Source organism: Juglans regia, chromosome 2 (genome assembly GCF_001411555.2).
Source record: "Juglans regia cultivar Chandler chromosome 2, Walnut 2.0, whole genome shotgun sequence".
NCBI classification, from domain to species: domain Eukaryota; kingdom Viridiplantae; phylum Streptophyta; class Magnoliopsida; order Fagales; family Juglandaceae; genus Juglans; species Juglans regia.
Window position 1 is genome coordinate 19,181,598 of NC_049902.1, and position 19,022 is coordinate 19,200,619.

The 19,022-nt window shown below is 35.7% G+C and overlaps 1 protein-coding gene across 1 annotated transcript; it reads right to left on the minus strand.

The window, feature by feature from the left end:
• Window positions 1-368: 368 nt before the first annotated feature.
• Window positions 369-13,481, minus strand: LOC109010617 (asparagine--tRNA ligase, chloroplastic/mitochondrial). The gene is made up of 15 exons (XM_018991497.2): window positions 12,955-13,481; window positions 9,209-9,277; window positions 8,662-8,772; window positions 7,731-7,835; window positions 7,449-7,586; window positions 6,892-6,972; window positions 6,518-6,595; window positions 6,357-6,425; window positions 6,174-6,248; window positions 5,932-6,015; window positions 5,668-5,754; window positions 4,477-4,572; window positions 4,262-4,336; window positions 1,263-1,389; window positions 369-613 (listed from the first exon to the last, which is right to left on the minus strand). Exons 1-15 carry the CDS (start codon window positions 13,402-13,404, stop codon window positions 498-500), a joined length of 1,761 nt encoding a protein of 586 aa, XP_018847042.2. The 5' UTR covers window positions 13,405-13,481; the 3' UTR covers window positions 369-497.
• Window positions 13,482-19,022: the final 5,541 nt, after the last annotated feature.

The following is a 19,022-nucleotide window of genomic DNA, read 5'->3' on the forward strand; positions in this document are numbered from 1 at the left end:
AAAATTGAAGTATTTATTACAATTTGTGTAAAAATTTAAAAAAATTATAATAATGAGATGAGATAAATTTGAAAAAGTTTACAATGCTAGCAGAAAAATAAAACAAAATCTCCACCCGTTGGTTTATGCATCTTTGGAGAACAGCTAAATCACATTTGAGTATATTGCTGCCTAAAAGAGACTCGTACTTGTTAGGAACAAGGCACCCAGTAAACACCTTCTGTTATCTCATTTGAGAATGCCAATTTCAGGAAGCTTTATGTAATATTTTAGACAACAGAATTTCCTTCCGAATAAATATACTACATAGAAGTCTCATTTCCATGTGCGGTGAAAAGGCAGTGCAAATATAAAAAAACGAAATGTTAAAGAGAATACCAAAAATGACATTAAATAACTGTTGATAGAGCCTAGAGGGGGTGGAAATCTTAAGATTTTCTACATAGTTCAAAAAATTGATGTACATAAAATACAAAGAAAAAGAAGCAGTTTTGCCATTAAAACTCAGCCGAACCAGGTGTCCTAGGGAAAGGGATTGCATCTCTTATATTCTCTATTCCAGTAGCAAATTGCACAAGCCTTTCAAAGCCCAACCCAAATCCCGCATGAGGAACTGCCATTCAACAAAATGATATAAAATAAAAATTATAAATCATAGATTTTAATTAACAATGCATAGAACCATTACTCTGTTACTAAACAACTGGCGAAGTATACATTTTTTTTTTTTTTTTCCAGAGTATACTGGTTAGTTGGGATTCAGTATGGTTACAACTCTGAGCCATAGCTGTCAGAGCTGAGACTGCTAGACCATGAAATCCCAAAAAGGGCCTAAATGAAAATGCGGACTAACTTAAGATGCAGCAGGTCTAGAGTGAAGTGAAAAAATTCCAGTGAATAAATGCTTACAACCAACCAGAAATGCTTTCCTAACTGTTATCACTTCCCAAATCATGAGCTCCTCAAACTAATTTATCACCAGACAATAATCAAGTATGCAAACTGCACTAATGGCAACAATCTGGTTGTAGACCTACCATCAGCAGCAAACCCCATTTCCAATTCATATCTTAACTTCTTTTTTTTTAATATGCAATTAAGATCTTAACATACCAACCTTACAGTGTAATTACTATATATTATAAATTGAACTGATGTATGTATAACCAAATAAGTCATAAATAGTTTATGAACAAGTCCACCTTTCTCAGAAATGACCAAATTAAGGATTTCTCTTTATTTTAAAGCAAGCAAATCCTGACCTGAACCATAACGGCGCAAATCAAGATACCACCAGTAGCTGTCTTTATTCAGCTTTAAGTCATCTAAACGAGCTTCCACATATTCAAGCCTTTCTTCTCTTTGGCTACCACCAATAAGCTCACCAACCTGACAAAGGTTTGCAATAGCATTAAAATTCTTATGTAAGGGTGTCAAAGACAAGGCTTGCAATAAGCTCATTCACTAAATTTCACCTGTCAATACCGATGGTAGAAAATAAAATATAATTGCTACATGGAATCACAAGGGCATGCCTCACCTAGTTATCATCTACTTGCCTAGCTTGTTGTATACCAGAAGCATTATTGAGATTTTAGTTTTACAGTCGTTTCTCTTACTTCCATAGTTTGATGGACTCCAATTTAGAATCTATTACCCCCTAAAATTAATTATCCATCGCATTGATGGAGACTTGTAAAGTGGGAAACAATAATAATCAATACACCTCTAAATAGCGTTTTCACCTTCATAAACTTTCTGTGGTAATGTCTTTTTTTTTTTGTCTTCTAAAACTGAAATCTTTTGAAGCAAATACTTCTTTTTTTTTACTAGTACAATTAAGGTGCTGTTTGGATAGTGAAATGAGATGGGATGATTTTAGATGAAAGTTGAATAAAATATTGTTAAAATTTCCTGCCATGACCATTTCCCAAGAAGACCCTTATTAAAGACCCTCAAAATTCCGAACCCCCAACCCTCCACTAGAAATTGGAGACCAAACCTTATCCCAACTAACCAGGTGGAACTTGGCCTTCTTCCCAAATCCTCCCCATAAGACAGCTTGAAAATCTTCTATATCTGATTAGCCACATTTGCAGGGCAAGGAAACCAAGATAGAAAATGTGCAGGAAGGTTAAAAGAGTGCTTTTAATAAGAGTGATTCTTCCCCCTTTCAACTAATATATCCTTCACCCTGCCAGCTTCCTCTCAATCTTCACAAGTACCCCCATCTGAGATAGCCTTTGCCTTAAAAGCAGCCCCCAAAGGAAGACTCAGGTATTTTCATGGGCAATGCAGCTACCTTACAACCCAATTGCCAAACATCTAATATTAGGCACTACACTCACTGAGACCATCTCAGACTTCTCGAGGTTCACCTTAAGGCCAGAGACAGCTTCAAGACAAAGCAAGAGGGCCCTCAACAAGCAGTGGCTTTGTTGTTTTGCACGCATACAGAGAGAGACTCCAAAAGTACCGATGATTTCACATGGCCATGGTCCGTCTCACAAAATAGCAAGGTTTCATCAGCAAAAAGAAGATGGGAGACAATGCAAAACCGTTGTTAGTAAATCCCAATGAGAATCCTAATAGAAAAAACTTCCTCAACAGCGGCTTCTAACATCTGACTAAGAAACTACAGATCCCCTTGTCTCAATCCACACGAGCTGTTAAAGAAACTAATTGGGGTGCCATTCACCAAAACTAAGAGACGGACAATGGTCACACAATGCTTGATCCATATACACCATCTCTCCCCAAGCCCATAGCTCCCAAGAAAATAAAATAACAATACCCAATTCACATGGTCGTAAGCTTTCTCCATATCCAACTTGCATAAGATGCCTAGAACTCCGACTTTGATTCTACTCTCCAAACATTCATTGGCATTGAGCACCGAGTCTAGTTTGTTTTCCCTTAACAAACGCATTTTGATGCTTTGAAATAATCTTCTCCATGACCATACTCATACAATTGGCTAGGACCTTTGATATGATCTTATAAACCCCCTTCACAAGGCTAATGGGGTAATAATCACTCAAATTGAAGGCCTCAGCCATCTTTGGGACAAATGCAATGAAAGTTGTATCAAGAATTTTTTTGAATTTCTTGAAAGAATAAAATTCGTGGAGAGAGCATCCAGTTCCAAAAATCCTTGAAAAAGGCCATAAAGAGACCATCCGGTCTAGGAGCTTTATCTTTAGCCATCCTTCTAGTCATGTGAAACAGTCTTTCCAACCCCAGCTTGCACTGAAAATATTAATAGACTCGAAAACTAAACTGTTGGAAAGACTCAGATTTTGGCCTTTTAGCCAAAGAGCCCAAGACTTTTTGGCCTCCATGAGATCATCTTCTCAAGTTCAGCAGCCACAATGCCTTTCCACACCAAGTTGTCATCCAAAAGAGAGCCCCATTCTCCTCCCAACCCTCCATGCCCTATAATTCCTCAAGAAGGGAATTCTTCACACTATCTAAGTTCCCAAAAATTCCACTTCTTCAATTCATTCTTCAAGGTTTTGAGTTTAACAGTCAATATAAAGCCTGGAGTGCCACTAAATTGATAAAATGACCACCATTGCCTCACCTTTTCCACGAATCCATAAACTTTTAAACACATTTTCAAACTTAAAATACCTGCAGCCCCCTAAATACCATCACAATTTATCATGATTGGGGGGGGGGAAGTGGTCCGAACATACACAAGCAATCTCTTTTGACACAACTCCAAAAAATGTCTCCCAAGAAGAGATATCAGAAATCTATAAAATCTCACCCATGGTCAGACATAGATGAGATTCCCCCGATCTCTCGCTTGGAAACAATCTGACGTTGAAATCCCCTCTAATACACCAAGGCACGTCCCACGAACTACATAAACCAGTAATCTCATCCCACAGCAATATCCAATTGCTATCCAAATCTGGCCATAAGCCCACTCAAAACCATCGTCCACATTCTTGAAAAAGAAATTTGTAAAATCCAGTATCTATATAGAATCATTTATGCAATTTTTTCCAGTCAAACAGAGTCCATATACATTCTAACAAACTAAATCCCCCAGTATAGGAGTTCCTATCTGTCAATTATCCATTAATAATTAGCAGCGGTTTATAATTGAGTTTGTAAAATCACTAGATTAAAAAATATCTTTATTGGTAAATATATCACATGCACCATAAATAGATTTTTATAAATTGCCAGTTTCCCAGCCTGAACTAGTTAGCAGCAAAGGCAGATATGAAATGAAAAATCTAAAGATTACCCGAGGAACCAACATATCCATTGCCGCAACAGTTCTCCCATCATCATTTTGCCGCATATAGAATGCTTTGATTTCCTGAAATTTTACATGGAATTACTTGTAAAGAAAAGTTATATTGAATAACTTCAAAGTGCCAGATCCTCGGCACAAGTTTTTCTTTATTTATTCTAGGCAATAAGGAAAGAACGAAAGAAAGAGGTGAAGGGAACTAATGCCTTAGGATAGTCTCTGATTATAACAGGGCATCCACCAAATGCCTCTTCAGTTATGTAACGTTCATGCTCACTCTGCAGATCACATCCCCATTTCACCTACAATTGAGAAAAATAAAAGAAGGATTTTACATTAAAAAGATTCCATTAGTAGACAGCGGATAAAATCATCGTAAAAACCACAAAACACAAAACAACACATATTGCAGTAGCGGCCTAATAAGACTGCATCTTACAAAAACACATGGTTTGGCACAAAACACTTGAACAGAGGACTATCCTTTCATTCATCCTGCTAAAAAGATTAATGTATCCCAAAAAATTGTCAGGGTTTGCCTATTATTTTTATTAAATTGTTCAACTTATCTTGCAACAAGTGATCCATTCAAGATCTAGGGTGGTAGAGAGAGGTGGTGCTTTCATCGTTTAGAAATCGACAGTCCAACAGTGAAGCTATTTAGTACCACATAGTCCTCAATTCAAAAAACAAGCTCTTATTACAAGACTTGGGCATATGATCCAAAACATGAATAACAACTTTGGTAGAAACTTGAAAGCATAAGTCCATAAAAAAATTCCTCTTAAATTCTGTCATCATTCAAAGGTTTGTTAATAAATCTCTTCCACCCAAAAATAAAGTATGAGCTTCTCAGAATTGGGAATGATTGCAATATTGGAACGAATATTTCCAGGTGAAAAGGAACAAATCACCTGCTACTAAAGACTACCCTCGAAAACTCAGGGCAACATAATGCTATGGCTTTCAGGCACAAACAATACACGAAAACATTTGAGTTTGATATGTCTAAGTTACTTCTTATAACATAAAGAAAAGCAACAAAACCCCATGGTTTTGATCAAATCAGGTTTACTATGAGAAACACATCTAGAGGAAAATTTTTAAGAGTTCTTAAAATGAAATTCTGCTATAGACTCAATGTAAGGACAAAGAGGCCTAGCTAAAATGACACTTTCTTCTCTAACAATAATAAGATGGATGGTGAAGTCAAATGTTTAACACCCACTACATGTGTATAGCTTACCAAAACTATACATGCATGCATACACAAACATACACAAACACAAACAAATATATATAAACCATCACTTATAAAAATATATATATATAAACCACAGTCAAAGTGAATTTGCAATGATTGTGCTGGTTTAATGAGCAAGAATAATAAGTTGTACCGGGAATTCAAACTTCTTATTTGTTTTTAAGAGAAGTTCAATCGCATCAGTATAAGTCATCTGCACAAAGTCTCTTTCTGCCACATCCTGTTGATTGTAGAAAAAATATTTGCAAAAGTGAGGGTGGATCATTATATTTGTAAAGAACATATTAAAAAAGGTAGTGAGTAGAAGGGGCAGTTTGAGGGAGAGAAGGTGCTGAAAGAAAATACAAAAGAGCAATGACTAAGGTTAGAAACATTAAGGTACACAGAGATTTCATACACTCAATCGATCAATGATTCCTTTCTCAATCCAAGTATTGAAGAAATCCATGTCTTCTTTGCAATTTTCAAGGACATATGTTACCTTCAAGCATAATAGAGGCAAATGTTACTAATAGAAGTCCCGACAATGAAGATCCCACCCAAGAACTGCATGAGCTTTCCACATGCATATGTCCACATGCATGATGAGCTTTCCAGAAAGCAATGTTGAATTGACAATGGTTATGAAGGGTAACATACTACGTACTGGAGATAGGCAGTTGCACAGGCCATGTCATCATTCAGATCAGCAAATGCAAGTTCCGGCTCAATCATCTAGAGCAATGAGAAGAGTTGTAAGATATTCCGTTACAGAATACATATACAGGAGGAACTACACAGGAAGAGACATTAAAAGGAACAGAAATAACCAAGAGCGCATACCCAAAATTCAGCCAAGTGCCTAGAAGTGTTCGAGTTTTCTGCTCGAAATGTTGGACCAAATGTATATACCTGGACAAAGTGATTATAGAAAGAAATATTAGAATCTTTTCCTATACAAATTGGTTACACTAATACAGTTAGGGGTTTGAAAAAAATTTTACATCAGAAAGGGCAGTAGCATATGTTTCAGCATTGAGTTGGCCTGAGACGGTCAAGAATGCGGGCTTCCCAAAAAAGTCCTTACACATGAAATGAAATGAGGAGAAAAATCAGCGGCAGCTAACAGGATGGCATAATTGCAATGACTATTTCCAATATAATGAGTACACTTATCACAATTTTTACAAAAGGAAATCAACACGATCTTTAACACCAAAAACGTCTTGAACCATTAATATATCCATATATTTGAAATGACACATAATGATTTCCCAAAGAATATTCAAGCATGATATTTTCATATGGTTACTGTGCATCATCTCATTTTCTCTGTACAAGTAACTCAAAAAAAGAGTTTGAAGTGAATCTGACTCACCTGTGACCAATCAATTAACCCATCCTTGGTCTTCGGAATGGCATCCACGGGAGAATCAAAACCTTCTCCTGAGTTTGGTATCTGATAATTCAGAAATGAATTAGATTTTACAGAAGCATAAATAGGTCTACAGGATGCCAAAATGAAAGGGCAGCCTCACCAGACAAAAATGCAGTGTTAACTATACAGACAATAAGCTAAATTCATACCTTACACTAGGGCATTTTATATGTAACTCTAATTGTTTATAAAAAATAGCTTATATTTCTACTTAAAGACACAAGAAAGGCAGTAAACAAGAAAGCAAGCACACAAGAGAAAGATTAAAACCAGAGATTTTCTTCCGACAAACATGCACAGTGTTTGTACCTACCATGAGAAACACAAAAGGGAGGGGAGACCAAGAATGGCTAAATATAGATAACATTTTATTTTTCAGCTTGGTGGAAAACATACGGTTTTCTTTTAGAAGCAGTTTTGCGTTACCTTACAAAAAATTAAATGTAATAAACATCAGACATTATATAGAATAAACTATTTTAATCTACAATGCATACCAAAGTAGTCACGCAGAACTGTTCACCCACTCCTTCACAATCTGAAGCTGTCACAATTGGACTTGAGACCCAAACGAATCCATGTTCTTGGAAAAATTTGTGCGTAGCAAAGGCCAATGCATTCCTTACCCTTGCAACCTAGAACCATGATGCACCATTAAGCAAGAAAACGTAAAACAAAAGACGAAGGACCACATTATGGCCCTGAAGAAAAATCACCCTGGACATGTAAGCATTTGCTACATAGTACCACACTATGGTAAACAGGAAGCAGAACCATACCGCTCCAAATGTGTTTGTTCTTGGACGAAGATGAGCTTTTGTCCTCAAAAATTCTCTGCTGACCCTTTTCTTTTGGATCGGATAAGAAGGATCACTCTTTCCAAGCTATACACAGGACATTCATAGTCAACACAAATTAAAGATATTTCTCTGCTGACCCTTATCAGTGTTTCACTTAACATGCATGCTAGAACACACATACACATACAATAGGCCACAAAATATGATTGAAAACTTCTAAGTCCTAATCTCACACTGTTTCCTATTCTAATATAAATCAGTTTACTTTCAAGGTCAGACACCTCTTATCTGCTTGAATTTATTTAAGGTTACTTATTAAAAAAAAAAAAAGTATTTGTCTAAGTTCAGAAATTTCCTCTCTTTGTTTGGTGGAAATTGTACGTTCAGAGGCCAGAAAGCAGTACATATAATTCTACAAGTTGGCTGCAAAGAAGAATCAGCACAATGACTTGGGTAAGATGCTTCAATATGGGAAGAAAGTTGATTACAGCTTAATTTTTAGCTTAGATTTAGGTCAAATTAAAAAGATTCTTCTATTTGATGCAGCAACCTAGAACTTAAGAAATTACCTTATATGACTACCCAGCATCAAACAGTTAAACTCTAACCTTACAGTAAGTTGCAAATTTCATCATAAGTTCTACCTGCTGTATCAGACAAGGCTCAAAGATGTGTGCCAAAATTCATACCATCCTCTTTCTTTCTGTTTCTTTTCAAAGACACTCACATGCACATGTACCTTGTACATATTAATATGCCAGAATACTAGAAATTAAAATGCAAACTACTGAAGATTTATCTAGTAGTGTATAAAATAAACAAATTTGTTTCACAGAAGTCTATGTGGTAGCATAATATCATAAAGGTGCTGCAATAACCCTGTTAAATAAGAATAAATAAAAATACTAACCACTATAATTTTCTTGACCTTCAATTCCACCTTTTGTTTTGAGCCTTGACTGGCCACCACAATCCCTTGCACCCATATTGATGCACCAGTTGCAATAGAACCAGCTTCTACCTATCAATTAGCTCCGGAGCTTGAAAAAGGACAGAATGAAAGCTAGATATGTCCAGGAATGAAGCAAATATACCGCAATAACACATCATGTGAACCTTTTATACTCTTATACTTGAAAAGAAAAAATCAAAAATAGAAAGACATCACGACATACAACTCATGCAAACAATGGAAGGTTCTTTATTTTAAAAGAAGTTTTTAGCCTTGTAGCGAATCAGTTTCAAATACATTGAGGCTTTGAAAACTTGGGAATCTTTATGGACAGATACCTCATAAGCCAATCAAAGGTGTACATTGCACATCTTTTTATTCCTATACAACACACTCATCATCTCATACGTGTTGACGTTTTCACTTTTTTTTTTTTAACCTGTGTGTGATCAATAACCTTTTGACTTTAAAAGAAGGAACCATTTTAGCTCATAGTGATAGCTACCTGATCGTATCCTTCGGCATCCGAATCCATCACGCATTGCATATTTGAAAGGCAGGAACCATCATTGACCTAAGGATATAACAAGTACACCTTAATACAGTAAGAAGTTGACAGTGAGTAACAAAATCCTATTTCATTTAATAGATTTTTTTTATGAGTAATGCAAGTGTATAATCTGTAGCGGACTTGGCTCCATCTCTCTTTTTTTTTTATAAGTAAGAAATATTATTAATCCACATAATTAGGCATAGCCCAAGTACACAAGAAATATACAAGAGAAAAACACATAATTACAAACTAAAGCTGGAAAAACAGCACAAAGGTGTTAAGACTAGTCCCATCCAATACAATAACCAAAGCCCAAAGCAACAACGTATGAAAGAAAAAATCTCTAATCCCTCCCAACGAATGTTCTCTATTGTTGAAACAGTGTCCATTTCTCTCATTCCAAATACACCACATAAGGCATAGAGGTACTATCTTCCAAACAGCCACAATTTGTTGAGTGCCTCAAATAACTCTCCAACAAGCCAAAAAGATTCACCACCCTCTTGGGCATCACCCAAGCAAGGCCAAGCCTAACAAAATCCTCATCCCACAAAGCTTTCAACACATCACAACGGAGAAGAAGGTGATCCGCCAATTCACCACACCTTTTGCACATAAAGCACCAATCCATTACAACTATACCTCGCTTTCTCAGCATATCAAGTAAGAATTTTCCCATGAGAAGCCAACTAACCAAAGAAAGCCACCTTTAGAGGCACTGTGCTTCTCCAAATATTTTTTCAAGGAAAAAAATCAGTGGGAGAATGTATCGCTATGACCTTGTACAAAGATCTAACGAAGAATTTCTTACTTCCAGGATGAATCCAAAGCAATCTATTATCCCCTCCTGACTTTATGTTTAGAGCATAGAGCAAGCTGTAAAAATCAGCAATCCCCCACCTCCCAATCCTGGACATCTCTAATAAATCTCACTGACCACTTAATAAAACCAGCAGAATTATCCATATAATCAGCCACGGAAGCACCTTTATCAAAGGCAATCCAAAAAAGAGAAGGAAAAACATTCTTCAAGACCTAATCTCCACACCATAAGTCATGCCAAAAACTGATCCGGTTACCCTACCCACCTCAAATCTAAAATTTCTGGAGAAATCCCCCCGTCCCTTTCGAATGAATTTCCATACTCCCAAACCATATGCCCCTCTTACTTCGTTTGAGCACCAACCTCCCCAAATACTCCCATATTTGGCATCAATATCAGTCCTCCAATGGGCATCCCCTTCTTGATGGTACCGCTACAACCATTTCCCTAAAAGTGCCTTATAAAAACTTTTCAATTTTCTAACCCCAAACCTCCCAAAGATAAAAGAGTGCAAATCTTGTCCCACTTAAGCGAGTGGACTTTTTTCTCATCCTCCAAACCTCCCCACAAAAAGCACGAAAGATCCTTTCATTCTATTAGCCACTCCTGCAGGCAAAGGCAATAAAGATAGTAAATAAGTTGGGATGTTAGATAAGGTACTCTTGATTAAAGTAATTCTTCCCCCTTTGGACAATTAAATCCTTTTCCAACTAGCCAATCTATGTTCCACCTTCCCAATAAACTCGTGACTCGTCCCATATTGCCTTGGATTTATGAGGTGCCCCCGAGGGAAGACCAAGATACTCCATAGGCAAAGTAATACCTTGCAACCCAAAATATCAGCCAAATCCCCCAACTTATTGACCAAACCATTGGGGGCCATTTCAGACTTTGACAAGTTCACCTTCAAACTGGAAACAACTTCAAAACATAACAAAAGTGCCTATAACGAATGAATCTGGTCAGAATTTGGCTCACAAAGGATCAAAGTGTCATCATCGAAGAGTAAATGAGAGACATTAATGCTGCCATGCGATGTGCTAACCACCAAGAAGCCCGAGATGAAGCCCCTATCCACTGCTGCTTTCGACATTCTGCTCAAAACATCCATTACTAAATCAAAAGGAAAGGGAACAAAGGGTCCCCCTTGTCTCAATCCCTGGGAGCTATTAAAAAAACCAATTGGAGTGCCATTAACCAAAACCGAAAATGTAACAGTAGAGAGCTTCATTACCTACCAAAGATACCAACAAGTCCTAGTTAACATGATCAAAAGCCTTCTCCATATCAAGTTGACAAAGGATGCCTGGCACTCCAATTCTGATTGTACTCTCCAAACATTCATTAGCAATGAGAACGGAATCAAGGATTTGCCTTCCCTTGACAAAGGCATTTTGTGACTTCACAATGATCTTCCCCATAATCTCGCTCAAGCGATTAGCAAGAACCTTCGAGATGATCTTGTACACTCCACTAACAGGATTGATGGGACGAAAATCCTTCACCTCCATAGACCCAACCTTTTTTGGGATGAGCGCAATGAAGGTAGTATTAAGACTTTTCTCAAATTTCCTATATGAGTGAAATTCAAGAAAAGCCTTCATGACGTCCTCCCTAACAATGTCCCAACAAGCCCAAAAGAATTCCATGGAAAAGCCATATGGTCTCAGGGCTTTATCTTTGTCCATCTCTCTTATCATGTTGAGCACTTCCTCTTCAAACATTCTCTCCAACCAAACTGCACTAGACTAATCAATTGAATCAAACACCAGCCCATCAACCTTAGGTCGCCAAGAATATTGCTCCTTAAGAAGCTTTTCATAAAAGTGAACAATGTGATCCTTAATATCTGAATGATCCGTAAGGACACTACTTTCCGAGTGAAGCCCCTCAATGGCATTATTTCTTCTATGAGTATTGGCAACTCTATGAAAGAATTTGGTGCACCTGTCCCCTTCCTTCAACCAAAGAGTCCGAGACTTTTGTCGCCAAGAAATCTCCTCCATAAGTGTATTTTTTCCAGCTCAGTTGCAACACCGAGTCTTTCCTTCTCATCAACCGAGAGAACCCTACAACCTATTTTTCATCAAAATAATGGAGCTCCTCGAAAAGAGACTTTCTCTGATCAACAATGTTCCCAACAACTTCCTCATTCCATTTCTTCAAGTCATTTTTCAAAACTTTGAGTTTTCCAACTAAAACAAAGCTAGGTGTACCCAACAACTGATATGAGGACCACCACGGTCTCACATTTTCCACAAACCCATCAACTTTTAACCACGTATTCTCAAATTTAAAATATCACCGCCCCTCATGAATACCCCCACTGTTTTAATAGCATATATATAGCATCAAAAGATTTTATCTATTAGAACACCATCAAATAGACATAGAGTCCAATTTTGTTTCTTTTAAATTCGTATGATTATATATCAACTAACCAGAAATTGTAAAATCAAATCTACACTACAATCACAATATTTCCCTGGGAAAGGAGTATAGAAAAAAAGGTTATGCTACTTGCAAGCCTGGTGTGACGCACCGCTTGTTGTGGGACCTCTTTTAGTTATAAAAAAAGTCGAAACTATAATTATTAGTTGACGTATATTTTTCGCATTACTGGTGTGTCTTGGTGTCTCAAAATATGAGATTGCAAATAGAGTTTTTCAAAAGCAGTCGCCTTTTTATTGTCATATCAGTATGCAGAATAAACTTCGAGAACTGAACTCAACGTATCTACGTCCAGTTGACTGAATTTTACAACTTCATTTAAATGTTTGGTTCCATTTCTCTCCCTAGATTTTCTCGGAAACCAAATAGAGCGACTACAACTAAACCACAAATACAATGATACAATGACACAAATGACTGTTACCTCAATAAAAGTAACGCTGCTTTGAACTCGAAGAGTCCGAACCCAACCCATCACGACCAGGGTCTGCCCCACCCGACCCAACCCTTCATCGGGCCCGGCCTTTATATCCACAATTCTCAGTTTCTTCCTGAACTCCCCAATTTTCTCTGCCATATTGCCCCTCCACTTTTCGGCAGATTCCGGTTTCGTCCTCTCCACTGCCTCGCCGGACTGGAGAGTTCCGGCGACGATAGTACAGAAGCATCTACGGCGAGGAACTGCGAGTCCGGTGCCAGAGAGAGGGACTGGCCCGTGATGAAATGGCGGGAAAACGAGGGGTTTGGTTTTGGAGAAATTGGGAACGATGTCGGGAATACGATTATGTTTGGTATAGAGGGAGAGATAACGAATGGCAGCGTAGGGATTAAGGCGGAGAGGAGTGGCCGGTGCTATAGCAGCCCCAGCACCCATTTGCGTTAGTTTTCCTTAGCCTTCCTAATCTCGCGTTGCCTTGCTACTGGCCACTGGCACTGGGATGTCACTACGTTATGGACATTGGACACCCCTATTTATATCCGTTCAGTTTTTTTTTTTCAACTTAATTATTAATAATATCTGTTATTTGAGGGTTTGAATCACACACAACATTTACGTGATATAATTTAATATTTAAAATTTATATTTTAAAAATTATATTTTAAATTAAATTATGTCATGTGAATAGTATGTGATGTAAATATTTTCTATTAAAATTATTTTAATATCAAAACATAAGTCTTTTGTATGGTGTAGTTGTCAAGATTGGATGTAAAATTTAGGTTTTACATTCTATCTCAACATCCAACAAATTTTACAATAAACTCAATTAAATTAAATTATTTTTTTAAATAAAAAAATTTAGGACCCTAAACTTTGAAAAACCCTAAGGATAATTATTTTTAATCAATCGTTAAAAATCATTCTAGCTGTCACTTGGGGTGGCGGCCACCATTGATGGAAGTTATCCTAAAAAAAACTAGGCAACGGATCTATCAGGATTCAATGTTAGTGAGGTCGAATCTAGCCATTTTGGCCTGTCTAGCACCACCTTGGCACTAGAACATGATGTCTACCGCCAACTCTATACCAGAGGTGGATGCATTAATTTAATTATTTGAAATTTATAAAATTGTAATCCTATATAAATGGGCTTCTAAAAACTAGTCCATTAACCCATAAATCACTTTAAAAACACATATTTATTACAATAAGCTTTAATTCTAACATATTTCCTAAAAAAAAAGAAAGAATTACATGCAGTACAATTAAAAAAAATTAAATGATTTTGCTGGAGAAGATGGCAAAGTGCCGTCAACTTCTATATTACACTTAACCTACAATTGATATAGCTGAAGATATTGTCGGCCTAATGTATTACTTTTGTGAAAAAAGTAGGCAAATATTAGCAAACAACTTGGAGAGCAAAGCTAAAGAAATTATTTTGTACCCGTTAGCACTGGGGGTGAGCACCGACTATTAGTGGGAGTTCAAATCCGAACTCCGACTCTGATTTGTGTAGGCTTCGATTCGACTCTGACACCATCCTGTTGGAGCGGAGTCAAATTTAAGCTTTCTTTAGACATTTTTTTAATTTCATATTTAGTCCATTTTAAAAAAAAAGTTTTTGTTTGCTTTCAAATTTCAATTTTTTCAAAAAAGGAAAAATAAAAACTAAATTTGTGACCATCCGCTCCTTTTCACTCAGGTTGGCCATGAGCCCCGCCTAATCATTTTAAATCTAAAATCTTTATGTTAAATCTACCAGAAGATTTTTAAATTAAGCCAAGTATTTTAAAATCTTCCAAATATTTTAAAAGTCTAAAATTATTGTATTTTTATTGTTATTGGACCAAGCCTAATTTTCAAGTAAGCCTCTTTAATTTTAGAGCCCAATAATAATATAGTTTTAGAAATTCATTTTATTTAAATGATTTTATTTTTTTAGAGATATTATTTAATATTCATAATTTTATTTATGTTAAACTCTATTTATTTAGATGCATTTATTTCTCTTAGAAATTTTTACTAAAAACTTATCATTTATTTTATGATGAAAAATATTATTTTTGGATCAATAAAACAAAGTTAGATTTTAAATTTAGTCCCATTCCATTTCTATTTCATTTTTGTTTAGTTTAGTTTAGTTTATTTCTTCATGTTTTATTTCATCAATTAGATTAAACCTAGCCCAATGTGTGTTGTGAAGCCTTCAACCTCCGCTTGGGATGAAACGGAGACTTAGAGCGTCGGGACATGTAATATAAGGTTACATATCCTCGTACATGACAGTTAGTATGTAATGCATCCTATAAGTACAACTAGCAGTATGCAATAATTATAACAAAATAAGGTTATAACTTATGCAAGAATGAACTAAAACATCCAAATAGTATTAATAATCATCATAAGTTCAAACTTAAAAATAGCATTTTCTTAATACAAAATACTTAATCCAAGTTTCATGGTTAAATCAACTATTTCATACTTTGAAGTATGAAGAGTCAGTGCTTATGAGCATCAAAATTATATCTAATCTTTGCTCAAGGTCTGACTCATCTTCAATCATCTGTATCTAGCGATCCATCATGTTCATCCTCTACCGATCCTGACACAACTTCTATCATTTCGAGTAGAATGATAGTGGGTTCACAAGAGGTGAGATTTATTTGAAATCTTAGTAAATTAAACAACCAACTTGCACAGAGATAAGATATGCATGATTAATGATAAACATGAGATGCATGCAATGATATGCAGAAAAAAAAAAAAAAAATCCGTATTTGTCTCAACATTTTCAAAAAAACTTTGATGCACTTTCTCTTTCAAAGAACATTTTCATTTAAAAAACATGACATTTTGAAAGAGAATATTTCATACCTCATTACTTTAAAAAAATCATAACATTTCATCATTATTAAAGTCATCATTCACTACAACATATACTAGTTTTTGTCAAGAGGAACTATGGTCAGAAAAAATATATTCACAGTGACAAAAAGTTTTTTCTCACCAAATTGATCCGTGGCACCTTGGTGGCATATAACTGGTGAAGTAAGTCTATTTTCCCACCAAAAGTTTAATTCATGACAAAAACTTATCTTTCTCCACGACATTACTGGCGGAAAAAACATACAAAATTTCATGAAAAAAAGTATTAGACCCACCCTCAACTTGTGAGAAATGAGTGAATTTCTCATGAAATTCAATGGTGGATAATTGTTTTACCCATTACCATGTTCATGGAAAATGCTTGCATTATGATCTTTTTCCCAAGAAAAATAGTCATGCAATTACAGATTTAATTCATGTCCAGTGTTCATGAGAAATAACCATTTCCAACCAATTACATAGTCAAAATTAAACTAATTACGTGATTAGATTTCATGGCAAAAGACCAATTTTGCAATAAGCACAAAAACATAGTTGTGAGAAAAAACTTTTTGTTATGACCAAATCTCCTCAATGAAGCCTAATTTGCACGAAGTGATTGGCATGGGAAAAAAAAAACCCTGGCAAGCAATATGGATATTTTCCACCAATTTTTTGTAGCAACCTGCTTGTAGAGAAATCTACATTTACCAAAAAGGATTACAATCAAAAGAGTATTTTGCTAATACCATCACTGTATTGAAGCTACAAATTACCAACCATCAGAAGATCAATATCATAGCTTTAAGACTAACTCAACCATACAATAAATTAATGGCCATTCACTTCATAAAACCAACACCTGAATAACTTCAACCAAAATATCTTAAATATAAATGATATATATCATAATACTTTTACATATTTATCAACTGGATTAACCAGTCAATCAACACCTGCCGATTTACAATATATGTTTGCAAATAGGGGATTATAGGAGGTAAGCCAACTACATCAGTAATGTTCATAAGAAAATCCTCCAACATGTACACATATTTCTTGTTCTAAACACAGTACTGCAATAACATGTGTGCTCCAATTCAACTCCATTCATAGTTGGTTACAAAGCCTTTTAATCCACAAATAATGAGGGGCTCATAGTTACCTGAAAATACCATTTATTAATTTGTATTAGCCATTAGAAAACATATACTAGCTACTAGGACATATGCTTTGCAAATCATATTTAGAAAGATGATATAAACAAGTTGTTTTCTGGTTTACAACCTCTATTTAATAGCCATTGAACAAGATTATAGCAGACTTCAAACTAGAACTCATTGTAATAATTTTGATCATAAAACATTTATAAAACACCATATCTTTTCCAGCCATAAATACCCCACCATTTTCCAGATTCATAAACAACCACCTCTTACTACTTTTACACACTTGCTGCCCTATATATCTCTGTACGTTATTTCCCCCAAGCCCTATTAATTCATGAGTTGTGCCATCTGAAGCAATACATACCTTAAATTTATTCACAGCCTTATCCATTTTGACTGCATCTATCTAAGGTGGCACCATCAGTTTTTTATCTCCTCATACTCCTATCAGATCATTTGATATGTTTTTATATTTATACATATACTACCAAATTGTAACAGAACATTACCACCTTCCATGTGCAAACAAAGATGTACTAGCATAACTCATGGACTAAGTTAATTGTGAATAATTAACTTCTCAGCAAATAACTAAAGAACACTTACTCTTGTGCAAGGAAAACAGCAAAACCTTTTGCAGGAATATCTGATTTAATGCAGGCTGGTGCCCTAAAACTTCACCTGCAGAGAATAAAAAGACTATTGTTATTTTAGTATTAAGTTTGAAATAACCAGTACACAAAGTCTACAAACCAACTTGGAAGAAAGTATAAGATAATCACCCCTTGATGAGTACTAGAAGTCTTCTGAAACTAATTTTCTTTCCTAAATTTATATATGCAACCAACCCAGAGTCAAATCCCACACACTTCCTCATGCTCTAGACAAAAGTTTTAAAACCACCATCTTTTCCCTATAACTTGTTCTAACATACCCTACCACAAAATATTTCCACTAAGCCCCATCAAAATATTTCCCCTTACAAACTGCCATGGCCTTTGGATTGATACAATCCACAAAAAATGCCCACAAAAAATTCTGCTATACCCAAATTCAGCAGATGCCTAAGCATCTTGCTGAGTCTCTCTATGAGACTCAGTATTTCCTTCCAACTCAGACATCCTTAAGTTTATCCCTTTCTCACACTTAGAAACTTCTCTCCTCAATCCAGCCATATCACCCATATTTTGGTCTAGTTTACTCTTGTACATTTCTACATAAGTCTTGTTTCATTCATTTTCTTCAGCTAGACGCACAAATGCCTTGCTCTCCTTCATTGAGGGAGAGGGGTCGGGAATGACCATGTGCCCCATCCCCTGGGCGTACCCAGATCTAAACCCCAAAACATCTTTGAAAACAGCTGCAGCCACTTCATCAACGTCCTCCTCGGGGTCTTTCTCTTTCAATTTCTCCACCATTAGATTCTGAATATGATAATGAAAGAAAATCATACTTTAGTTTAATGCTATAAATCATAATCAAAATGAGAGCTTTTCATCAAGCAAAAACCACCTTGAATTAATGCTTCTATGTATAATGAATATGGTATGAAAGAAAATCATATAGTCCTTGGGAGATTGAAGCCATTCAATTTCTCCACCATTACATTCTGAATATGATATGAAAGAATATCATACTTTGCTTCATGCAGAAAATCATGGAGATGTAATCCATATCATATAGTCCAACAAGATTGATCAGAAAATGAATATGGTATGAAAGAAAATCAGGAAGTAATATAATTGAATCAAACTACAATCTCTACCATATTTCTCCACCATTAAATTCTAAATATGATATGAAAGAAAATCATTAATTAAATTAATGCAGTAAATAATATTTAGAAAATCACACACTAGCTAAATTTATTGGAAATTAATTAAATACGTATAAGGAATATGGTATGAATGAAACCACATAGTCCAGCAAAAATTGTACTACAATTCAATCTCACATAATTGTTTTCAGTTGTTGCGTTGATAAATTTCCCCTTCAGCCTCGACCAATGAGTTT